At 45.0% G+C, this 24,015-nt stretch overlaps 1 protein-coding gene across 1 annotated transcript in view; it reads left to right on the forward strand.

Moving 5' to 3' along the window:
- Nucleotides 1-24,015, forward strand: part of RHPN2 (rhophilin Rho GTPase binding protein 2) — a 59,831-nt gene that overhangs the window by 31,439 nt on the left and 4,377 nt on the right. The window contains exons 5-14 of the mRNA XM_066242724.1: nucleotides 8,159-8,236; nucleotides 8,603-8,727; nucleotides 11,538-11,704; nucleotides 13,789-13,976; nucleotides 14,359-14,515; nucleotides 16,747-16,866; nucleotides 18,317-18,511; nucleotides 21,184-21,260; nucleotides 21,599-21,745; nucleotides 22,063-22,218. Of these exons, the coding sequence (XP_066098821.1) occupies nucleotides 8,159-8,236; nucleotides 8,603-8,727; nucleotides 11,538-11,704; nucleotides 13,789-13,976; nucleotides 14,359-14,515; nucleotides 16,747-16,866; nucleotides 18,317-18,511; nucleotides 21,184-21,260; nucleotides 21,599-21,745; nucleotides 22,063-22,218 (1,410 nt within the window). The remainder of the gene's footprint in view (nucleotides 1-8,158; nucleotides 8,237-8,602; nucleotides 8,728-11,537; nucleotides 11,705-13,788; nucleotides 13,977-14,358; nucleotides 14,516-16,746; nucleotides 16,867-18,316; nucleotides 18,512-21,183; nucleotides 21,261-21,598; nucleotides 21,746-22,062; nucleotides 22,219-24,015) is intronic.

The raw sequence follows: 24,015 nt of genomic DNA on the forward strand, positions 1-24,015 counted from the left end.
TTCATGCCAACTTTTCACAGACTATTTGAACTTTTAGATGTGACACTTGTTGTAGGTTTGCGAGACTCAAATGTTCTGTCTGTGGAAATGTCCTTAGTTGCTTTTGTAGAATAGTTTCCTTAAGAATTAATTCATTGCTCAGTATCAGAGCTGCAAGAATGTAGGCAATTTAAAGGGAAACTCTTGAGAAACTTGGGAATTTCATGGGCATCAGTAAGAACCCAAATGTCTTACATGCTGAATTATACATTAAAACCAGTGAAGGCCTGACCTGTGGTGGTGCAGTGGATAAAGCATCGACCTGGAAATGCTGAGGTCGCCGGTTCGAAACCCTGGGCTTGCCTCGTCAAAGCACATATGGGAGTTGATGCTTCCAGCTCCTCCTCCCTGTCTCTCTCTCCTCTCTGTCTCTCTCCTCTCTAAAATGAATAAATAAAAATTAAAAAAAAAAAGAAGCAGACATTATTTTGGCCCTGACCGGTTGGCTCAGCGGTGGAGCGTCGGCCTGGCGTGCGGGGGACCCGGGTTTGATTCCTGGCCAGGGCACATAGGAGAGGCGCCCATTTGCTTCTCCACCCCCCCCCTCCTTCCTCTCTGTCTCTCTCTTCCCCTCCCGCAGCCGAGGCTCCATTGGAGCAAAGATGACCTGGGCACTGGGATGGCTCCTTGGCCTCTGCCCCAGGCGCTAGAGTGGCTCTGGTCGCGGCAGAGCAATGCCCTGGAGGGGCAGAGCATCGCCCCCTGGTGGGCAGAGCGTCACCCCTGGTGGGCGTGCCAGGTGGATCCCGGTCGGGCGCATGTTGGAGTCTGTCTGTCTCTCCCCATTTCCAGCTTCAGAAAAATACAAAAAACAAAAAACAAACAAACAAAAAAAGCCAGTGAAAAAAATCACATATGGGCATGGCCAACTGCTTTTCAGCTGAGGCTTTCAACCATATCATTTTAGCCTTAAAAGGGACTCTAGAAATGTCAGTTATACAAAAATAAGAACTTTTTTTTTTTTAAGAGAGGGTGAGGGGGACAGACAGGAAAGGAGAGAGACGAGAAGCATCAACTCATAGTTGTGGCACCTTAGTTGTTCATTGATTGCTTTTTCATATGTGCCTGAACCAGAGCATTCCAGCCGAGCTAGTGACCCCTTGCTCAAACCAGTGACCTTGGGCTTCAAGCCAGCAACCTTTAGGCTCAAGCCAGCTGCTATAGGGTCATGTCAATGATCCTATGCTCAAGCCGGTGACCCCACGCTCAAGCTGGTGATCCACACTCAAGCCAGATGAGCTTGTGCTCAAGGAGGTGACCTCAGGGTTTCAAACCTGGGTACATAGCATCCCAGGCTGATGCTCTACCCACTGTGCCACTGCCTGGTCGGGCAAAAAATGAGAACGTTTGAAAGGGAGGACATTTTGTTTCCTCCCTTTCACATTTGTGCTTCAGAGTAACAGACAGGTGCTACAGAATTAATTAGAGCAATTCATTGTCTTTCAAATCTGATGCGTATGTCTGTGTGACATTTAATGATCAGTAAAGCCTCACAGTGTGACTTGGTTTTATTTTAAATAAATAGGCTTTAAAATGTCCTCATTAAAAAGCACTGTCAAAATTTTCTTTCCAGAGAATTTAAGTTCTTTTTTAATGCTTTTAAGTAGAGCTTTACTTATTTTTATGAACAGCATTCTAAAGCATCCAAAAAATACCAAGAAGTGTAGAGATCACACCACCTCTCCGCACTAAGCTCTGTAACTTGCTCAGCATATAATTTTTGGACACTTGGACTCTTCCTCTGGCCAGGGGCCTGTCTCATGGGACTGTGTGACTCCTCCCTTCCAAAAAAGCATAGCGTGGTATCTCCTTGTGCTAACAAGGCAGTTATTTCTTTCTTTCTATAGGCAGCTTCCAACCTTTGCTACTGTCAGCAGCTCTCTATTGAGCATCTTTGCACATTTTGCTGAATATTCCCTTTGGATAAATTTCTAGATGTGAATTTGGTAGGTCAAAGATGCATGTTCTATCATCTAACTTCCTACCAAAAGTGGTCTTGCCTACACTCCTTCCAGCGTGTAGACGGCTCATCTTCCTGCACCTTTGGTTACACTCTGTACCAGTCATCATTTTGATTTTTAAAAATCTATCTTTCTGATTTTTGTGAAATCAGGCAAAAGGGACACCTTATTTTAGTTTGCATTTCTTTGATCAGAAAGAGGCTTGAATACATTCTCATGTATGTTTATCTGCTCCTTACGTTTCTCCTTTTCAAAGTGACTGTTTTTGTCATTTGCTTCCCATAGTGTTGCTCTTATTACTTAAAACAGTTTTTGAAAACATGCGAAGGATAATAATCCTTGATTATATACATTACAAATATTTCTCTCAATTTTTTTTCTTTAACATTTGTTATATAAGCAATAACCAGTTTGAAAAGTACATATATAGCCCTGGCTGAATAGCTTGGTGGGTTAGAGCAGTGGTCCCCAACCTTTTTTGGGCCACAGACCGGTTTAATGTCAGAAAATATTTTCACGGACCGGCCTTTAGGGTGGGACAGATAAATGTATCACGTGACCGAGACAAGCGTCAAGAGTGAGTCTTAGACAGATATAACAGAGGGAATCTGGTCATTTTTTAAAAATAAAACATTGTTCAGACTTAAATAATAAATAAAACGAAAATAATGTAAGTTATTTATTCTTTCTCTGCGGACCGGTACCAAATGGCCCACGGACTAGTACCGGTCCACGGCCCAGGGGTTGGAGACCACTGGGTTAGAGCATTGTCTTGAAGTGTAGGGGTTGCCGGTTCAATGCCTGGTCAGGGCATATATAGGACATGTCTCTCTTGCTCTCTCTCTCTCTCTTTCCCTTCCTCTCACTAAAATCAATAAGTAAAAATATTATCTTAAAGTATATATATATTTTTTTCTTTCTCAGTACAGATTTTATATTGTTAAACTTATCAATTCTTCTCTTTACAATTCTGCCTTGCTGACATTTTCAGAAAGGTATTCTAACACCAAGATGTCATAAATATTTTGATATTGTTTCTCCTAGTACTTCATTAAAAAAAATTTTAACAAAATCTTTAATCTATCTGGAATTTGTTTTGGGGCAAAATGTGAGGTATAAGGCTTTAACTTTTTATTTTCACTAAAGGGGTAGCCAGTGTTTCTTGAATGAAGTATAAAGAATCCATCTGTGGCCCTGGCTGGGTAGCTCAGTTGGTTAGAGCATCGTCCTGAAGCACTGAGGTTACTGGTTTGATTCCCAGTCAGGACACATATAGGAACAGATGGATGTTTCTCTCTCTCTCTCTCTTTCTCTCTCTCACTCTCTCTCTCTCTCTCTTCCTTCCTCTCTCACTAAAGTCAATAAATAAAATTTTAAAAAGAAAGACAAAAAAAAGAATCCATCCGTAGTTCTGGATGCCGTCTGTTCCCCTCCTTCCCTCTCACCCCCCACTCCTCACCATCCACCGTCCTCCATCCTGCTTTGTGCCAGAGAGGCAGCAAGTGGCTCCTGCTCTGTGGTTTCCCACTGGGTATGGCCAAGGGGGAGGAGCACCAGCAGAAGATGAGAGGGTAGAAAAAGAAGGAAGCTGAGCATTTATTGCTGGCTCCCTCAACTGGCTTCCTTTTGCATTCCCTTGGGGAAGGTCATGATGGCTGTTTTGTACCCACCTCTCCCCATTTCTAAAGCCCCTTCTCTTTTTTGACCCTCTAGCTCTGGAATTCTAATGGTTCTGGAGGTCTCATACCATCCACACCACTGTAATAGTTGTTTTGTTAAACTCACATCAGTCACACCATTTGTGTGTGCCACCTCCTTCCTGCCAGGACCTGTTGGGTACTTCAGCCTTTTCCACTTCCATGGAATTCTGACTTTAGTTATGTACCTGATTCTCCACCTGCTTCAGTCTGTTTCAGATCCGTATTTGGTTTCATTGTCCATTTCTCACTGATTAGTCCCAGTATGTTTCAACATTAAATAGAGCAAGCCTCTTTTATTACTATGCTTTTCAAAATGTTCTTAGCTCTCCTTCCACATTTTTACTTTTGTACTTTGTGAAGTTTTCCAAAATAAGTCCTTTTGGGTTTTAATTGAAATTTCATTAGAATCATAGCCTGGTTTTCCTGGACAGTTAGCTCAGTCAGTTAAGAGCATCATCCTGAAACAGCAAGTTTATGGGTTTTGCTCCCTGGTCAGGGCACACATGGGAAGCAAGCAGAGAATGCATGAATGAGTGGAACAACAAATGCTTCCCTTCCCCCTCCCCTCTCCTTTTCATTCTGTGTCTCTCTAAAAAAGGCAATAAAAATAATGAAGCCCTGGCTGGATAGCTTGGTTGATTGAGTGTTGACCCAGACTGTGGTGCAGAGGTTGCTGGCTTGATTCCCTGGTCAGGGCACATATAGGAGCAACTTGGTGTGCCTGTCTCTCTCTCTCTTTGCCTCTCTCCAAAAAATTAAAATGAAAAATAAAAGAATCATAGCCTAATTTGGACAAAATTTCACCTTTACAATATTGCACATTTTTATCCATGCATATGTTTCTAATTGCTGATGTCAAAAAACAGTAAGTTTATAGGGCAGGAACGAATGATTTTTATGAATTAAATAAAGAATGAAATAACTAATGTCTTTCAGTAAAGTTTAAGTTTTCTGCTTAATTACATTATCTTTATCCCTAGAAATATTGTGCTTTTATGTTATTATGAAAATTATTAGTCCCCGTTACATTTTTCTAATTGGCTATTGCCCGTATAAGAAAGGAAGACTATTGACTTTTATATGTTAACTTTTTAGCCAGTTAACTGAATTATTATTTGATGCTCTGAAGTTTTGTTAGTATACTATTTTTTTCAAGTTATTTTATTTCTTCCTTTCTAATATTTGTGTCTCATTTGTCTTAATTTGTTGGCTAGAGAACTTTTAGAATTATGCTAAGTAATAGCAATGATGGTAGAAATTCTTGTCTTGTCCCCGATGGTTACAGTGGGTTTCAGCTAGATACTTTTTATCTAATAAATACATGTAATCTATTCTAGATTACTATATTTCAAAGTCAGATTACTATATCTGAATTTTTATCAAGATCCTCTTTGATTTCTGTGAGGTTAACATAAGGTTTCTCTTTTAGCATCATATATATATATATATTTTTTTTTCTGAAGCTGGAAACAGGGAGAGACAGTCAGACAGACTCCCGCATGCGCCCGACTGGGATCCACCCGGCACGCCCACCATGGGGCGACGCTCTGCCCACCAGGGGGCGATGCTCTGCCCATCCTGGGCGTCACCATGTTGCGACTAGAGCCACTCTAGCGCCTGAGGCAGAGGCCACAGAGCCATCCCCAGCACCCTGGCCATGTTTGCTCCAATGGAGCCTTGGCTGCGGAAGGGGAAGAGAGAGACAGAGAGGAAAGCGTGGCGGAGGGGTGGAGAAGCAAATGGGCGCTTCTCCTGTGTGCCCTGGCCGGGAATCGAACCCGGGTCCCCCGCATGCTAGGCCGACGCTCTATCGCTGAGCCAACCGGCCAGGGCCTCTTTTTTTTTTTTTTTTTTTTTTTTTTTTTTTTTTTTTTTTTTTTTTTTACAGAGGCAGAGATAGACAGGGACAGACAGACAGGAACGGAGAGAGATGAGAAGCATCAATCATCAGTTTCTCGTTGCGCGTTGCGACTTCTTAGTTGTTCATTGATTGCTTTCTCACATGTGCCTTGACCGTGGGCCTTCAGCAGACCGAGTAACCCCCTGCTGGAGCCAGCGACCTTGGGTCTAAGCTGGTGAGCTCTTTGCTCAAGCCAGATGAGCCCGCACTCAAGCTGGTGACCTCGGGGTCTCGAACCTGGGTCCTTCCGCATCCCAGTCCGACGCTCTATCCACTGCGCCACCACCTGGTCAGGCGGCCAGGGCCTCTTTTAGCATCATATTTTAAGTGTAATTTTTCTTCTTTCAAGAAAATTCTTGCTGGTCTGCAGTAGAGGTTGACAGAGCAACATGCTGCTCTATAAAGCATCACCTAGGTGGTGGCCTTTGACCCTGTGTCAGGGATGGCATCAGAGAAGCCCTAGTGACCTTGTCCCTCAGATTATCCCCTCTGTGATTAATGTCACTAATAACATAATTAAAAACATTTGAATGCCATTTCAAATTATACAAGTCATCCTTTTATTTGTAGAGGAACTGATTCCAAGCATCAGCACTTTAAGTAAAGTCGTAAAGAAAATCTATGACAGCATCCTGAAACAAAAAGAAAAGTTGGGTAAAAGGGACCAAATTGAAAAAAAAAAAAGTCAGGAGCCTCTGCATAGCCTTGGGCCTAGCAAGACATCTTCTCAGGATTTATTCTGAGGAACTAATCAAAGGTTTGCACAGGGATGGTTATCATGGGGTTACCTCTAATTGCAAAACTTACAAATGACTTTAAAGTCCAACAATGGTACGTGAAGACTGTCATGGTACATCAATTTACTCATTGAATAAATGAATTGAGTACATTCATTACATTGGAGGATTATATAACCATTAAATGTCATGTTATAGGATATTTTATAGTATATGAAAATATTTGATGCATTGCCAATGTAAAAAAAAAAGTAAAGCAAGACTGTATTCATTCAGTAGTACAATCCCACTTTTATAAGATGAGGATGTATGGGTGTATATAGAGATATGCATTAAACGGACAAAAAGTAGAAGGAACTCTAATGTGGAAAGTGTATAAATCTTCAGACACTTGGGAAGCATAATTACACAATCTCTCTCCTGGCCTTTCTTGCAGCCATGGAGAGCCAGCACTCACAGAGAGTGTTATATAAGAATAAAGTGTGTCCATAAAGTCATGGTGCACTTTTGACCGGTCACAGGAAAGCAACAAAAGATGATAGAAATGTGAAATCTGTACCAAATAAAAGGAAAACCCTCCCAGTTTCTGTAGGATGAGGTGGCAGCATGTGTGCATGTGCAGATGATGACGTAACACCGTGTATACAGCAGAGCAGCCCACGGCCATGCCAGTCGAGATGTGGACGATACAGAGGAAATTTCGTTCAGTGTGTTCTGTGGCTCACTAAATTCGAATCCTTGACCAAAGTGCAACGTGAATATCGGCGTGTTTATAACGAAGCGCCACCACACAGGAATAACATTACTCGGTGGGATAAGCAGTTGAAGGAAACCGGCAGTTTGGTGGAGAAACCCCGTTCTGGTAGGCCATCAGTCAATGATGAGTCTGTAGAGGCTATACAGGATAGCTACCTAAGGAGCCCTAAAAAAATCTGTGCGTGAGCCCACATCGAACTGCACTGAATAGGTATGAAACTGGGAGAGTTTTCCTTTTATTTGGTGCAGATTTCACATTTCTATCGTCTTTTGTTGCTTTCCCTGTGACCGGTCAAAAGTGCACCATGACTTTACGGACACACTGTATATTCTCTATACCCCCGATACTGCTCTTGTCTTTTTTCCCTATAATACTTGCCTTCTTCTAATATATCATGTAATTCACATATTTGTTGTGCCCCTATGAGACTATAAACTCCACCAGGCAGGATCTCTATTTTGCTCGCTGATGTAGCCTACGTGCTGTGAACGTGCCTGGCACAGGCGCATGCTCCTGAGTATGTGCCGTATGACTGGTCAGCTCACAGAGCGCTTGTCAAACGCGGGGCTATGGGCCTGGGAGGGAGTCTCGCTGGGGCGCTTCATTTGTGGAAAGGTTAGAGCTGCTGTCACAAAGGTTCACATCACAGACCCTGAGGGTAACGTCCTTTTCACAGTACCCACACACAAGTTTCCTTTCCCAAGAAGACTGTGCCCCAGTCTTGAGGACAGCCCAAAGGATGCAGGTCTGAGCTCCTGAATACCTGTCATGTTTATTAGAATCATTTCATGTGCAGGTCACTTAACTGTGTTGTAAGACATTAAAAAAGAATAACTTCAGCTTTCCTTTTTACTGAAACAACAAAAGCAAAAATTTTAAATATACATAAACAGAATTAAGAAAATAAACCCCATCACTCAGAAAATCACCATAGTGGACTATCTCCCATAGGTTTCTATGTATTCTTATGTGTTTCTAAAGGGAGCACATTAGACATAATTATTTTACCTCTATGGTTTTGAATCACATCTTATCTCAATTTTCTTATCCCATTTTTCTTACAGGATTTTATTCTGGAACATTACAGTGAAGATAGCTACCTATATGAAGATGAAATAGCAGATCTGATGGATCTGAGACAAGTACGTTTCTGCATGCAGCAGGGAGGGGAGAGTGGCTGCTGGGGCTTGTTGAGTCTTGGGAATATCTCACTATCACACTTGAAATCTCATAGATTGCTGATGGTTGGAGGTGATTGGGAGGGGCTGTTGGCATCATCTGTTCTACTTGTCACATTAGATCATGGAAGGGAAGAGACCTGTCCACTGCCATGTCTGGGGCTGGATTCTGGGACTCCTGAGTTCATCCCAGCTCTTTCCACCTCTCCTAGAGTTCATGATACCAGTAGCAGAGCCCAAGCTCCACAGTAATAGCGTGTGGGAGCACCTCCCAGCCGCCTCTGCTCTGTCCTCACCTGCTCATCTCCTTGGTGGTTCCTTTCCTTGCAGGCCTGTCGGACACCCAGCCGGGATGAGGCCGGTATTGAACTGCTGATGAGTTATTTCCTCCAGCTGGGCTTTGTTGAGAGCCGATTCTTCCCACCCACCCATCAGATGGGGATCCTGTTTACATGGTAGGTGCCCCACTTCGGTCACAGCATGGAGCATGGGCACCACAGAGGCTCCTCCTCACCATTCTTTCTAGTTATTCCCTTTATACTGGTGTTTATTTGTGAACAGGACCTGAGGGGAGAAGGCTCCAACAGACCTTTTTGCTTCTCGGAACAACTGAGCCGAGAAGAGGCATTGTGTCGTGCTCATTTTATCAGGGAAACACTGGGCTCTGAGGTGGAACTAACAAGAAGCAAGATTCTTGTCCCAGATGGGCTGGGAATCAGGTTTTGTCCCAAAGACAAGGGCTGCAAACAGAAATAGACTGAATTAAAAACAAAGCAGAATGTTTGGTTCTTTCTGTAGTTAGTATTTTCAAAGATTAGTGTTGTTTAACTACTTCAGAAGTGCTGTACCTGTTCTCTGAGTGTGGGTAAAAGGAAACTAAATCCCAATAGTCAGAATCACATTCAGAGTTAAATTGTACCACAGCAAGCCCATACAATGCCTGCCTTTTTATTTTTATTTACCGTATTTTTCACTCCATAAGACACACATTTCCCCCCCTAAAAGTGGAGGGGAAAATGCCCGTGTGTCTTATAGAGTGAAAAATATGGTATTTTATTAAATATTTTAACATACCATTTGGTTCAGAATATTTTTTTTTCTTATTTTCCTCCTTAAAACTCTAGGTGTGTCTTATGGTCAGGTCTTATCGAAAAATATGCTATTTATTTTTATTGAGAGGCAGGGAGGCAGAGAGACAGACTCCCACATGCGTCCCAACTGGGATTTTTCCGGTAAGCCTCCTACAGGGCAATGCAATGCCCATCTGGGGCCGCTACTCTGTTGCTCAGCAACCTAGCTATTTCAGCACCTGAGGCGAGGCCATGGAGCCATCCTCAGCTCCCAGGGCTAACTTGCTCACCATTCAAGCCATGGAGGAAGGGAAGAGAGAGGGGGAGATAGGAAGAGAGAGGGAAGAGAGAGGGGAGAGAGAGGGGTGGGGAAGCAGATAGTCACTTCTCCTGTGTGCCCTGACCGGGAATCGAACCTGGGACTTTCACATGCTGGGCTGATGCTGTATTGCTGAGCGAACCAGTCAGGGCTGATGCCTGCCTTTTGAAAGGAAAAGCAGATGACTTTTTGTAAAGATGCTGTTAGCTGCCTGCTCTGGTGAAGGTACTAAAGGGACTCAGTCTTGAATTAAGGAGGAGTCCATGTCTATCTGCTGATTGACATGTGAACTTTAAAATAAATCCTGAATCTTTTAGACTTTAGGGAGAATTATGAGGGGCTTGTAATTGCTGTATTTTACTTAGGAGAAGCCTTATTTATTTATTTATTTATTTATTTAGAGGGAGAGACCGGAAAGGAGGGAGATAAGAAGCATCAAGTTGTAGTTGTATCATTTTGGTTGTTCACTGATTGCTTCTCATAACATGCCTTGAGCTGGGGGCCCCAGTTGAGCCAATGACCCCTTGCTGAAGCCAGAGACCTTAGATTTCAAACCAGTGACCTTGGGCTTCAAGCCAGTGACCTTTGGGCTCAAACCAGTGACCATGGGATTCTGTAGATGATTCTGTGCTCAAGCCAGCGTCTTTAGGGTTTTGAACCTGGGATCTCAGCATTCCAGGGCAACACTCTATCTAGTGCACCACCACTGGTCAGGCAAGAAGCCTTATATTTTTAAAATAACTTTTTTAAGGCAGTTGTAGATTCACAGCAAAATTGAAGGAAAAGTACAGAGATTTCCCATAAACTTCCTGCGCCAACACACCAACCACCTCCCCCAATATCATCATCCTGCACCAGAGTGGTACATTTACTGCAATTGGCACATTATCACCCAGAGTACATAGTTTACATTAGGGTTTAGTCCCTTCTATATGTATTTGGGTAAATGTATAATGACAAGTATCTGCTAATCCAGTATACAGAGCAGTTTCACTGCCCTATACAATTTTTGCGCTCCACCTATTTGTCTCTCCCCCTTCTCCCTCTGAAACCCTGGCAACCACTGATTCTTCTGTTTCTATTGTTTTGCCTTTTCTAGAATGCCATAAAGTTGGAATCATTGTGTGTATCCTTTTCAGATTGACTTCTTTCACTTATCAATATGCAGTTAAGGTTCCTACATGTCTTTTCATGGCTTGATAGCTTATTTTATTTTATTTTTTTTCATTTTTCTGAAGCTGGAAACGGGGAGGCAGTCAGACAGACTCCCGCATGCGCCCGACCGGGATCCACCTGGCATGCCCACCAGGGGGCAACGCTCTGCCCCTCTGGGGCGTCGCTCTGTTGCATCCAGAGCCATTCTAGCACCTGAGGCAGAGGCCACAGAGCCATCCTCAGCACCCGGGCCATCTTTGCTCCAATGGAGCCTTGGCTGCAGGAGGGGAAGAGAGAGACAGAGAGGAAGGAGAGGGGGAGGGGTGGAAAAGAAGATGGGCGCTTCTCCTGTGTGCCCTGGCCAGGAATCGAACCCGGGACTCCTGCACGCCAGGCCGACGCTCTACCGCTGAGCCAACTGGCCAGGGCCTTTATAGCTTATTTTTTAGTGCTGAATAATATTCCACTGTATGGATATACTACTGCTTGTTTACCCATTCACCTACTGAAGGACATCTTGGTTGTAAAACCTTATTTTTGTGTGATCTTGTCTGTGTGTTCAGTATGATCAGGCCCATAATCTTGTTTGGGAATGAAAGCCTCATTGTATGTGCATCTTTGAATTTTATTCAAGAAATAAATTTTGTCCATTTTTTTACCCCAAAATGCCATTAACTTAGCCAAATAATCTGCAATGTCACAACACATTTCTTTTAAATAGGTATGACTCCCTCACTGGGGTCCCAGTCAGCCAGCAGAACTTGCTACTGGAGAAGGCCAGCATACTGTTTAACATTGGAGCCCTGTACACACAGATTGGGACCCGGTGCAATCGGCAGACACCAGCGGGGCTGGAGAATGCAGTGGATGCACTTCAGAGAGCCGCAGGTGTGTCTCCGAGAGGGCTGCTGGGATAGGGTCCTGACCCCGTGGGTCGGCTGGGTACTCCAGCTCAACTGGTCTGTGGGTCCTTCCCAGGTGCACACTCGATTTCACAGGCCTGAAAGGACCAGGCTAGTTTCCAGCACTGGTATAATTTCCCACCAACAGAATTAATGGTTTAAACCCTGTTGGCTCAGTCTGGGTCTGGGTTATGGCTCATATGCATAGTGAATCCTGTGGTTAATGATTAATCTTTTCCAAATGAGTGGCCTCAAGGATGGCAGTGAATGAAGTGTTTTTTTGAACATTATGTTAAAGAACAGAATAAGTTTTTCCAAGTAGTGAAAATGTAGACTTAAAAAAAATATATGTATGCCTTAATAGTGCCTATTACTATTTATGCCTTTATATTTTGCCTGTCTACCTGCGGTTGCTCTTCTCGGCCCTTTGTCAGACGACACCTAGCACCAGCCTATGGAGGACCAGTGGCCAGAGACCTGATGCTGTGGGCGGGCCCAGCGTGGCTCACGAGTGTCCAAGGTCCTGCCTTGCTTCGCTGTACAGCGGTTCTCAACCTGTGGGTCGCGACCCCAGCAGGGGTCGAATGACCAAAACACAGGGGTCGCCTAAAGCCATCGGAAATACATATTTTATTTAAAAACGTATTGTATAATAAATATGTATTTTCCGATAGCTTTAGGCAGCCCCTGTGTTTTGGTCTTTTTTCGACCCCCGCCGGGGTCGCGACCCACAGGTTGAGAACCGCTGCTGTAGCAGGTCCTGTTCCAGCATATTTGGGATGAACTAATATGCTAAGATTCTATGTAGAAATCGACTTCTTTCACAGTAAATCCTTTTCTGGACTCGTCGTTCTGAGGAATGTTGAGCAGGTGTACTTTGTGACCTGTCTCCGAGATCGCAGATACGCAGATACGGACAGAATGAAGCTGGAGAGCGGAGCGAAGGAACCAGAGGGGAGCAAACAGCCTGCAGCACTTGCCATCCTTTTGCTTAATGCCAAAACCAGAGGAACCAGTCAGATGGGATTGATGTCAGTTTATGTTGTGACAGTTAATTTTCAAAAGCACTTAAAAAAAGTCAACTGAGTGCTACAGAATAAAAATCTCCATTGGAATGAGCTGAGCTGATCTTTCCCGGGGTCCTAGGGAAAAGCAAAAGCGCTGAATTTCTGAATGATCCAGGTGTTAAGTGTGAGCACCTCCCTCCATCATTCCACCTGCTTTCTGAGTGCTTTGCTTCCTCAAATGCCTGGTCATGTTTGGAGGTTCTCACAGTTTCCCAGAAGAGACGGGAATGGAAGGGAGCAGGCTAGTTTCCTTTCTTGACAGAGATGTACTGTAAATGTTTTGGAAGAGAGTTCAATTTTCTCTTTAAACTGTGGTAAAAGAGCCATAACAAAATTATCATTTTAACCATTTGTTAAGAATCTAGTTCATTGGCATTAAGTACATTCACACTGTTGTGCAACTGCCTATCTCCAGGGTTTTTTCATCATCTCAAACTGAAACTCTGTTTCTATTAAACAGTAACTCTCTATCCCCCCTCCCCCTCTCCCTTCCCCAACCCCTGGCAAACACCAATCTACTTTTTGTCTCTAGGAATTCCAGACTATTCCAGATACTGTTTCTCGGTGGAATCATACAGTATTTGTCCTTGTGATGGGCTTATTTCACTTAACATAATATCTTCTTCAATACTGTAGCATGTGTCAGAATTTCCTTCCTTTTTAAGGCTGAAAAAGATTCAACTGCGTGTTTGTACCACATTTCGTTTATCCATTAATCCGTCAATGGACATTTAAGTTGTTTCTGCTTTCGGCTCTTGTGAATAATGCTCCCATGAACATTGTTGCACAGCTGCCAGTTTAAGTTCCCGATTTAGTACTTTGGTGTGTACATCTAGGAGTGGAACTGCTGGATTTTATGGTAATTGAAAATCAGATTTTTTTTAAGATGCTCCAAGGTGCCAGCCAGTTTTATATTTTTGCTTCTGTCATTCTCTGTATCTCTGGGCAACAGGGTGAAATAAATATGACCCCCAACTAACGTGCAAAAATTTTCCAATTGTAGGGGTTTTAAACTACCTGAAAGAGACATTTACTCACACACCAAGTTATGACATGAGCCCCGCCATGCTCACTGTGCTGGTCAAAATGATGCTTGCACAGGCCCAAGAATGTGTGTTTGAGAAAGTCTGCCTTCCTGGGATCCAGAATGAGTTCTTCATGCTGGTGAAGGTGGCTCAGGAGGCTGCCAAGGTAAGCCTTCCTGGTTCTCATGGCTTTCAAGGTGGGCAGGATGTGTTGGAGTGGGCCCACTGAAAGCAGCTTGCCCGTTGCCTGAGCAGCGTGTGCACCCTGGCCAGAGTGCCGGCTTGCATTTTCTTGGCAAGTACCAGTGTTTCAGCTATGGATCACTGATTCCATCTGTAGCTTAGCCTAAAAACCAGCATAATGATAGTTGTCTGATCTCCCAGTTAACTCTGACGCCGACAGCCCAAAGAACCCTTGGAGTTGTTCCCAGATCGTGGAGCGGCCTCTGGCAGGGGCTGCTGCATAGAAGAAAGGGCTCTTTCTGCAGCCTGGGTGCATGAGGGCCCCTGTGCCAGGCTTCCCCTTCCCAATATTCTTTCTGTTGCAGGTGGGAGAGGTCTATCAGCAGCTGCACGTGGCCATGAGCCAGGCACCAGTGAAGGAGAACATCCCCTACTCCTGGGCTAGCTTGGCCTGTGTGAAGGCCCACCACTACGGAGCCCTGGCCCACTACTTTGTAGCCACCCTCCTTATCGACCACCAGTGTAAGGCTTGGGGGCTCAGGGCTCTGGGCTTTGGTCAGGGTTGTAGTTTTTCCTACCTCCAGGAGATTCTGAGCTGAGTGGAATCTGTCTGCCTGCCCTGGAGATGCTTACAGCCTGGGCACAGAGCGTGGGAAGTACACGTTGGCCCAGGGAGCTGACACATAGGCCAGGGTGGGATTAGGCGTTATATGTTTCCACTGCAAGAGGAAGAGGGAAGCGTTAATTCTGCCTGGGATGGAGCAGGCAGCCTCATGAAGCTCTAGAACAGTACAAAGACCAGGGCGCGGACTAGGAGGCACTGGCCTCAGGCATATAATCTAAGGCAGGGGTCGGGAACCTATGGCTCATGAGCCAGATGTGGCTCTTTTGATGGCTGCATCTGGCTCGCAGACAAATCTTTAATAAAAAAAATAATGTTAAAAATATAAAACAGCCTGACCTGTGGTGGCGCAGTGGATAGGGCATCGACTTGGAATGCTGAGGTCGCCGATTCGGGACCCTGGGCTTGCCCGGTCAAGGCACATATGGGAGTTGATGCTTCCTGCTCCTCCCCCACTTCTCTCTCTCTCTCTTCTCTAAAAAATGAATAAATAAAAATAATTTAAAAATATATATAAAACATTCTCATGTATTACAATCCATTCATTTCCTACCACTCATGTTCATGGTTCGAGTGGCTGGAGCCAATCACAGCTGTCCTCCGGGACAACACCAAATTTTTATTGGATAATGCATAACATACACGAGTTGTTGTATGGCTCTCACAGAATTACATTTTAAAACATGTAGCGTTCATGGCTCTCTCAGCCAAAAATGTTCCCGACCCCTGATCTAAGGGAATGCCCCCAAATTCAGTAATTAGATAAAATTTTAATGAGACATTTTAAATGAATCAAAATTAATGCGCCTGACCTGTGATGGTTCAGTGGATAGATCGCTGAGGTCGCCAGTCGAAACCCTGGGTAGGCACATGTGACAAGCAACCAATGAACAACTAAGGTGAAACAGCTAGGAGTTGATACTTCTTGCTCCCTGCTGCCCTCTCTGTAAAATCAATAAATAAAACCTGTAAAAAAAATTATTACAAAATTTCCATGGTGGTCAAAATTTTAAATAAAGACAGGATTGCTAGCAATGCCATGCTGAACCACATTGGAGCCCAAAGCAAAAAAAAAAAATATTTTTTGTTTACATAGATTCTTTTGCACTGATTTTGATATTTAGAAACTTGTATTAAACTATTATATACCTTGATCTTTGAGTTTGGGCACCCCCCTGAATTTTCAGTTATTGATGAGCGCATCACTCTTCTCACCCTAATCTTGGCTCTGATCTTTGTTCTGATTAATACTAATCAGGGCAGCCCCAGCATGATGAAAAGGATAACTTTTGGAGCTAGACTGCCTGGGTTCATATCTCAGTTCTGCCATTTACAAGATGTGTGATCTTGTGTAAGTTACTTAGCTGCCGTGTGCCTTAGTTTTCTCATCTCTAAAATGGGGATGTGAAGTGAACCTATCTCACAGGGCTGTTGTGAAAACAGTACCCATGTGCAAAGCTAAATCATGCCTTGTATACAGGTGGGCTCTCTGAAAGTGTTGGCTGCTCCTGCTGGCATTATTATGTAGTCTGCTAAGCAGGACGAGTCATGTGAACCAGTGGTAATATTATGCTTGAGTAATTGTCGTAGAGACACCAATAAGGCAGCAGTGAGACTCCTTGCTGTGGTCATGGACAGTTTTTCATTTAAGTTAGACTTTGAACTCAGGGGAGAACTCTTCCAGCTGATCAAGGAAGGAAAGGATAGCTAGAGCAAGAACACTCCCTGAGCTCTGGGATGGAGGCCGAAAGTGTTGAGCGTAGTGGTTAGTGGTTCAGGGAGGTTAGAGGGGCGCACGTGCCAGGGAGGGTGTGGGCACAGAGGCCGCCAGAAATTTGAGGTGGGGCTGTGCTAGAGGTTCCGGGAAGTGGGTGGCTTGGAGGGGGTTGAGAGTGGGGCCTCAAAGTCAAATTATGAGCCCCAAGTAGGCAAAGAACTTGTGGGCTGGATTGCCTGGAGTTTGGCCAAGGGCAGAAAGGAGACCTATTATCCAAAGTTCCTTGTAAAACTGGAGAAGAGAGGAACCTGAAGATGTGGTTGAAAGAGAAACCTCTGAGTGGGTCTGGGCGCCGTCTCCAGAGCCCTTGGCCACGTCCACGAGAAGGGACTTACCCTGTGGTTCTTGTTGCAGTGAAGCCTGGTACAGATGAAGACCACCAGGAGAAGTGCCTGTCCCAGCTCTATGACCACATGCCAGAGGGGCTGATGCCCTTGGCTACGCTGAAAAACGGTCACCAGCGCCGGCAGCTGGGTGTGTATTGGCTCTCCTGCTCACTCCCCCTTGTGCCCCATTTGATGCCCTGCCAGTCCTGCTCACAAACAACCCTGCAGATACATCCACAGGGCAGGGATTGGAGAGTAGAGGTCCATAGTCATTGTGGTCATTCCGGCTTCCAGAGCTGTGTTGTCATGGGTTCTGCTCGGGCCCAGACCTCCCCAGTGGAGCTGGAACTTTGACTGTCCTTCTCAGGCCACACCTGAGAGCTGGTCATGAATTGTCCTGGTGTGGTCTCTGCCAAGACAGAGCGAATAACTCCTTCCATGTGCAAACCTGCCCTCCACTCCGAACAGTTTCCCCATCGCAGTGGTGGCAACTGCATCATTCTAGGTTTGCAGGCCAGAAACCTGGGACTCACTCTTGCCTTGTCTCTCTACAACTGCTTAGTCAACCCCATTGACTCCACCTAGAAAACCAGCCACTCTTTCCCTACTACCCTGGTCAAAGCCACACTCATTTAGTGCTTACTAAACTGATGCTGATGTGCTGAAACTTCACACAATCCTGAAATAGGTGTGGCATGATCCCCATTTTTCATTTGAGGAAAGAGAGGCCCAGAAAGGTTACACAGCTTATCCAGCTTTCTGCAGTGGCTTTATAGTGGGTCTTCCTGCTTTCCTGTTTGCTCCTTTGTAGGCCGTTCACATAGGTCGCATCAGTCCTCTGCTCACATGCTAATGGGCTCCCATCCCACCCACAATATAAGCAGAAGTCCTCACCCTGCATGGCTAGACAATTTTTCAGCACCCTTAGTATAGAAGGACACAGTAGCTCATTTTCTTAGGCCACACTGGCTCTTGATCCTCTCTGTCCTTATTTCCTACCCTTCTCTGCCTCACCCCCAAGCTCCTTGTTGTCCTTGAATATGTAGGCATGGTCCTGCCCCAGGGCCTTTGCACTTGCCTTTTTTTCTTTCCAGAATGCTCTTCTGTCAGATATCCTCATGGCTGCTCTCTTACTTCCTTCAGGGCTCTATTCAAAATTTACCTTCAAAAAGGCCCTCCCTGATCACCCATCCTGGAAGAGCAACTTTCCATTCACAGTCTTCTCTTCTCTTGCTACATCTACCTATGTTTTGCATTTCTCCGTATTTTATTTGCCACACATTCCATTGCATACTGCTTGCTTGTTAATTATGTGTCTTCAACTACTAGCATGTTCACTACATGAATGCAGAGGCTAGTTTTGTTCATTGCTTTATCGCTACTGCCTAGAATATTCAGTAAATATTTGCAGAACGGGTGTTTTATAGGCACAAGTGAGTGTATTGCACATGCATTTCAGTGACTTCAGCTGCCTGCTCAGATTCTTCAGAAAAGGGAATGTCCGCCTTTCTGAGCTGATCCTTGGACACTTTGGCTGTCCTTATACTTGTGCTGCAGTTTAGGACACATGTCACACGGTGTTGCTTTTCTGTTGGCAGGCAAATCCCATCTGCGCAGAGCCATTGCCCATCACAAGGAGTCTGTGAGGGAGGTGAGCCTTTGCAAGAAGCTCCGCAACATCGAGCTGCTGCAGGAGGTGCTGTCTGTGGCACACCAGCGCTCCCAGCTCAAGTACACTCAGCACCAGGAGGAGGATGACCTGCTAAACTTGATCGCTGCTCCTGACATTATCTGTGAGTGATCTGGGCGCCTGTGCCAGGTGCCGAGTGTGCTCTGTGTGAGAGGCAGGGGCACTTGGGCCACACAGCCTTTATTTCCTCATTGGGCGAACCCTCGCGATGAGCAGCAGGACAGTGCAGAGGGCTACTCTTGCCCATCTCCTTGTGCCTGAATCCAGGGGTTCTTTATGGTTTTGTCCTCTTCAACCCCTTAGCAACGTCTGACTCCCCTCCTGACCCCTCCTTGGTGTTGGGGTACTCTGCCACCTTGTCCATTCCCACCTCCCTCTCCACCCCCTTTGCTGGCCACTCCTCATGCTCAATCCCACCCACCCACCCTTCCTGGCATTCTAAAGGGTCCACTCTTCCTGGTTCACTTCCTCTAGATTCCTTTCCTTAAAATCTCCCAGTCTCCTTTGCGGTTCCAGCTATCGCTTCTAGTCAGGAACCCCTGAAACTGCCTTTCACCCTGATGTTTTTGCTACACTCCACACCCACCCACATTCTGTCTGCCTTCTGGGAAACTGCTCTTTGCTATCTGTCATTTATAGCTCTGGCCCCACGGTTTGAAAGCTAATGCATCCTTGTTCCCTCTCTTAGGCTTGCTCTTTCCCTGTGTACTACGTCTTTTATTAGCACCAATGTATTTTTTTCTTCTAAGACAAAAATTATTTTTACTAATAAAATGATAAGCAAAACTTTCACTGATACAGTGTAACCAGGGGATGTAGGGGAAAAATTTAAAAACCTAGTTCAGAGTGTGTGTGTGTGTGTGTGTGTGTAGAACACTTAAGATCTCCCCTCTTAGAAAATTTCAAGCATACAATGTGGTATTGTTCACTGTAGTCACCATGCTGTATGCAGCCTCTCTAGAACTTATTCTTCTTGTACCTGAAACTTTGTACCCTTTGACCAACATCTCATTGCCCCCTACCCCTAGTGTCCAGCTATCTGCTGTCTGTTTCTATGAGTTGGACTACTTTAGATTCCACATGCAAGTGAAATTGTGCACCACAAGCATTTTCTACGGCTCTCCAAGGTGTCAGGCACTGTCCTGGGTTCAGGCATACGGAGGTGAACTGGACAGTTGTTGCTGTCCTTACAGAGGTGCCAGTCAGTTCTGCCCTGGAGGTCAGGAGTGGAGGGACCTCCCTGAGAGGTGACTTTACAGTGAAGAATGACTAGGATCTTTCCAGGAGTAAGGGAAGGGGATGGAGGGCGGCCCAGTTGAGGGAACCCCCTTTGGCCATATCCCCTCTTACCTGACCTTCTAAACCTCTGCCCCAGTCTCTGGAGTTCCACCTCCAATTTTCAGGGAGCAGCTCCTTAGAATATCATTCTAGCTCAAGCGAGACTCCTGGGTTTGTCTGAAGTCTTGTTGACTGATACCTGCCAGGCACAACAGTAATCACCATTTGTATATAGGATCTCATTCAACTCTCCTTCCAACTGTATGAGGGAAGTACTGGAATTTTCCTTATCTTGAAGATGAAACAGTAAAGGCTTAGATCAAAGTCCTTGTCCCAGGTGACCAAGCTGGTTGGGAGAAGCAGGAATGGTGCTCAGGGAGTCTCCTTTGCAGACATTCCTTAGCCCCCTTGTCCACGCCATGTGCTGATAGGCAGGAGGTAGAGACTTAACTTCCATGAATGGAGGGAGACAATGGCTTCTGTGAGGTCCAGGGTTAGTGGCGCCACTCTCTTAGTAGATGAGCACCCTGTCCAAGCCCAACGCTGGATCAGGCAGTTTATAGGAAGTCACTGGGTCCCTCTATGAATAGAGGGTGTGTTCTACCTTGGCGTTGCCAGTCTGCTTCCTCAAGTTTTCTTTTTATATTGTTTTGTGTATAATCAACCTGCCCTGGGATCCTTTGTGAAAAGCCAGCTAGCCTCGTGTAAGGGTGGTAGGGTGGGTTGGACCTGTCATTAGTATGTGGAAATTTGAGTTTATTGATGGACACAATTTGACAAACCCACTGCTCACTTTAAAATCATCACATTACACATTAATAATGAAAAGAAGCATCTCTCCTCAGGACTCTGTGCTGAAAGATATCGTACTTCCTTCCATTACAACCACGCCTAAACATCAACAACTTCTCAGTAGGGTTTTATGAGTGCCAAAGGAAGTCCACTGGGATACAAATAAGCATCCTGGGTTCATGAGAAGTGACCATCTGCTTCTCCCCCCCCCCCCGTGTCCCCTTTCTCTCTCTCTTCTCCTCTCGCAGCCAGTGGCTCAGTTGGTTCAATCATTGGCCCAGGCACTGAGGATAGCTCATTTGATTCAAGCATTGGCCTCAGATGGGGGTTGCTGGGTGGACCCAGATGAGGCACATGCAAGAGTCTGTCTATCTTCCTTCCTCTCACTTAAAAAAAAAAAAAGACTATGAATAAGCTACTTGAAGGCAGTGAATGTGTTTGTTTGTCCCTACTCTGTCCCAGGGCCAGAGTAGGGTGTAGCTCCTAGTAGATACGCAAATGGAAGATACAGGTCATGCTAGGCCAGGGGGTTGACCAGTAGCCCGTCTTCTCCACTACTTGTCTAAACCAAGCAGGGGGGCACATGACTACAGGAGCAAGGCTTGCTTCCTCTTCCCTTCAGAGAGAAGACTTAGACTTGAGTTTTCAAGGATAACTTTCAACCACAGAAACATCTGTGCTTTCCCTTTTAATCTTATTTTCTAGCTAAAACTGAGCAAGAGGTTGAAATTATACTGCCACAGTTTTCCAAGGTGACGGCGACAGACTTCTTTCAGAAACTGGTATGTTGAATGCTTATTTCCTGATGACCTCAGGCATAGCTTTCACATGTTGCAATATTGTAAAAGGCTATTTTTAGATATTCTAGATTTTTAAATTAGAGCTTTTCATTAAGATGATTTTATTTAAAATATTTGGCTATTTTACAGAAAATAGTAATTAATTAATGTTCTCCTGTGACCTCTGTAACATGTATTATCCCAGAGGGGGTCGTTACATTAGTCTCTGAGCCAGGCTGGGTGAAACCTGCAAGGACAACATCGCAGCGTCTTCTTTAGCTTTCAAACGCCTGACTCAGCCCTCAGCTCCTACAGCTAATGCCGCTCGCTCTGTTCCGAAGGGCCCTCTGTCGGTATTTTCGGCTAACAAGAGATGGACACCCCCTCGAAGCATTCACTTCACTGCAGAAGAAGGGGACTTGGGGTTCACCTTGAGAGGAAACTCTCCAGTTCAGGTCCACTTCCTGGATCCTTACTGCTCTGCTGCTGTAAGTGTGTAGCATTCTAGGTGGGGCGCAAAACTCACTGGCATCTTTGCGGGCGGTCAAAAACTGGTGTACAATACAAAGAAAGCTGACCAAACAAATTTATTGGGATGGATAAGTTTAGGGTTCCTTTAGGTTAAAGGCCTGACTTTATGCAAAAGCACTCTCATGGATGCTACATGCTGAAAAGAGAAAAAGATTCACTTTTGCTTTCTTGAAACAAACTTATGCAAATATCTATTTTATTAATGAACTTGTAAATTGATTCTGAAAATTGGATGAACCGAACATTGACCTTTATTTACATCATACTTTTGTAGCTGGCAGGAGCCAAGGAAGGGGATTATATTGTTTCCATTCAAAACGTGGATTGTAAATGGCTGACAGTGAGTGAGGTTATGAAACTGCTGAAGAGCTTCGGTGAGGACGACATTGAGATGAAGGTCGTGAGCCTCCTGGACTCTGCCTCATCCATGGTGAGCACTCATACCCCTGCAGTAAATAGCGCAGTGCAATGAGGTTGGTGTGAGTCCAGCCCCAGAGGTCTTCTCCCGGCCCTCTTCTACCCACATGGGTAACAGGCTACAGCCGACTGAACTCCTAAGCTTGTTGTTGCTGCAGTGTGCCTGCCTTGGGTCAGAGCACTGCAAGACTTTTATCACTGGCCCTGCAGACAAAATTACCAATTGCTTTGTATTTCTGATTATATCCTTTCTAATGACAAAGATAATACATATTTGTGTTAAAATAATATTCAAATGGTACAGAAGGGCTTGTCATGTGAAAGACCCTCTCCACGTGTCAGAGACAGCATTTGCTATTCCCCGTGAGATCTTGGGAACAGTTTGTTACCTGTGCAAGTTCATGTGCACAGGTATATCCTTTTTATTCCCCAAGTGGGAGGATTCATTTTATACATACTTTCACACTTTGTCACATTTTATAATAGGTATACCTTTGACACTACCCTCTGTAACAACATTCACTTATTCATTCAACAAACAGTGATTGAGCATTAGCTGTAAGCCAGGCCCTTCTTAGGTGTTGGAACTACAGCTGGAACTAGACAGATAAGGTCCCTGCCCTCGCAAAGCTGGCACTAAATAAGCAGATAAGTGGTTGTGATTTCGATAAATGCTGTAAAGAAAATAAACATGTCATAATAGAATGACTGAGGGTAGGGAGAGGCTCCTCTAGACAGTACTTGCACAGAGACTTGAGTGATGAGGAGGAAACTCTTATATTTGAAGAAGTACAAGAGGAGCATTCTGGGCCCTGGCCGGTTTGCTCAACTATAGAGCATTGACCCAGCATATGGACCCAGGAAGTCCTGGGTTCAATTCCCGGTCAGGGCACACAGGAAAGGTGACCATCTGCTCCCCCCCCCTTCTCTCTCCCTTTCTCTCTCTTCCCCTCCTGCAGCCATGGCTCAGTGATTCAAGCTCATCAACCCTGGGTGCTGAGGATAGCTCCATGAAGCCTCTGCCTCAGGTGTTAAAAATAGCTTGGTTGCCGGTGTCCCCAGATGAACAGAGTATTGGCCCCAGATGGGGTTGCCAGGTGGACCCCAGTTGGGGCACATGCAGGAATCTGTCTCTGCATCTCCCGTACTCTCATTTAAAAAAGAAAAAATAAAGAGCATTTTGGGCAAGGGGACCAACAGGTGCAGAGACCCTGTGGCAGGAAGAAGCTTCTAATAGAGGAATAAAAAGAAGGCCTTTTGGCTGGAGCATTGTGATGACAGGAAATGAGGTGGGAGGGAGACAGGGTTTCATTGGCAGCAGTGGGAATTTGGAAGCCATTGAATCTTTTAAGAAGGGGAATGAAATAATAGGATGTTTATTTTAGAAGGATGTCTCAGCCTGAAGGCTGGCCAAGTGGCAGCAGAGTGAGCTGGCTGTGGCAGTCATCAGGCCAGCAAGGTCAGGTGTCACTAGGAGGGGTGACAGTGGAGGTAGAGTGAGGTGGATGCAGCTGAGACATAATTGAAGGTAGAGATAACAGATTTGTAGATGATTCATGTAAAAAAATGATGGAAAGAGACGACTCCTCAGTTTTGGGCTTGAACAGCAGCAGCATTTTTCATAGTGATGGAGAGCAGGAGTGGTGAGGGATGTAGAGGAGAGAGAAAAAACAGGAGTTACGCTTTGTGCTTCATATGCCATTGGAGATCCAGATATAAATTAAAGTAGGCAGCTGAATATTCAAATCTTATGTTTAAGGGAGAAATCAGAGCTAGAAGTAAATATTTGAGAATCTTCAGCATAGAGATG

The sequence above is a fragment of the Saccopteryx bilineata genome, chromosome 9 (assembly GCF_036850765.1).
Source record: "Saccopteryx bilineata isolate mSacBil1 chromosome 9, mSacBil1_pri_phased_curated, whole genome shotgun sequence".
Taxonomy (NCBI): domain Eukaryota; kingdom Metazoa; phylum Chordata; class Mammalia; order Chiroptera; family Emballonuridae; genus Saccopteryx; species Saccopteryx bilineata.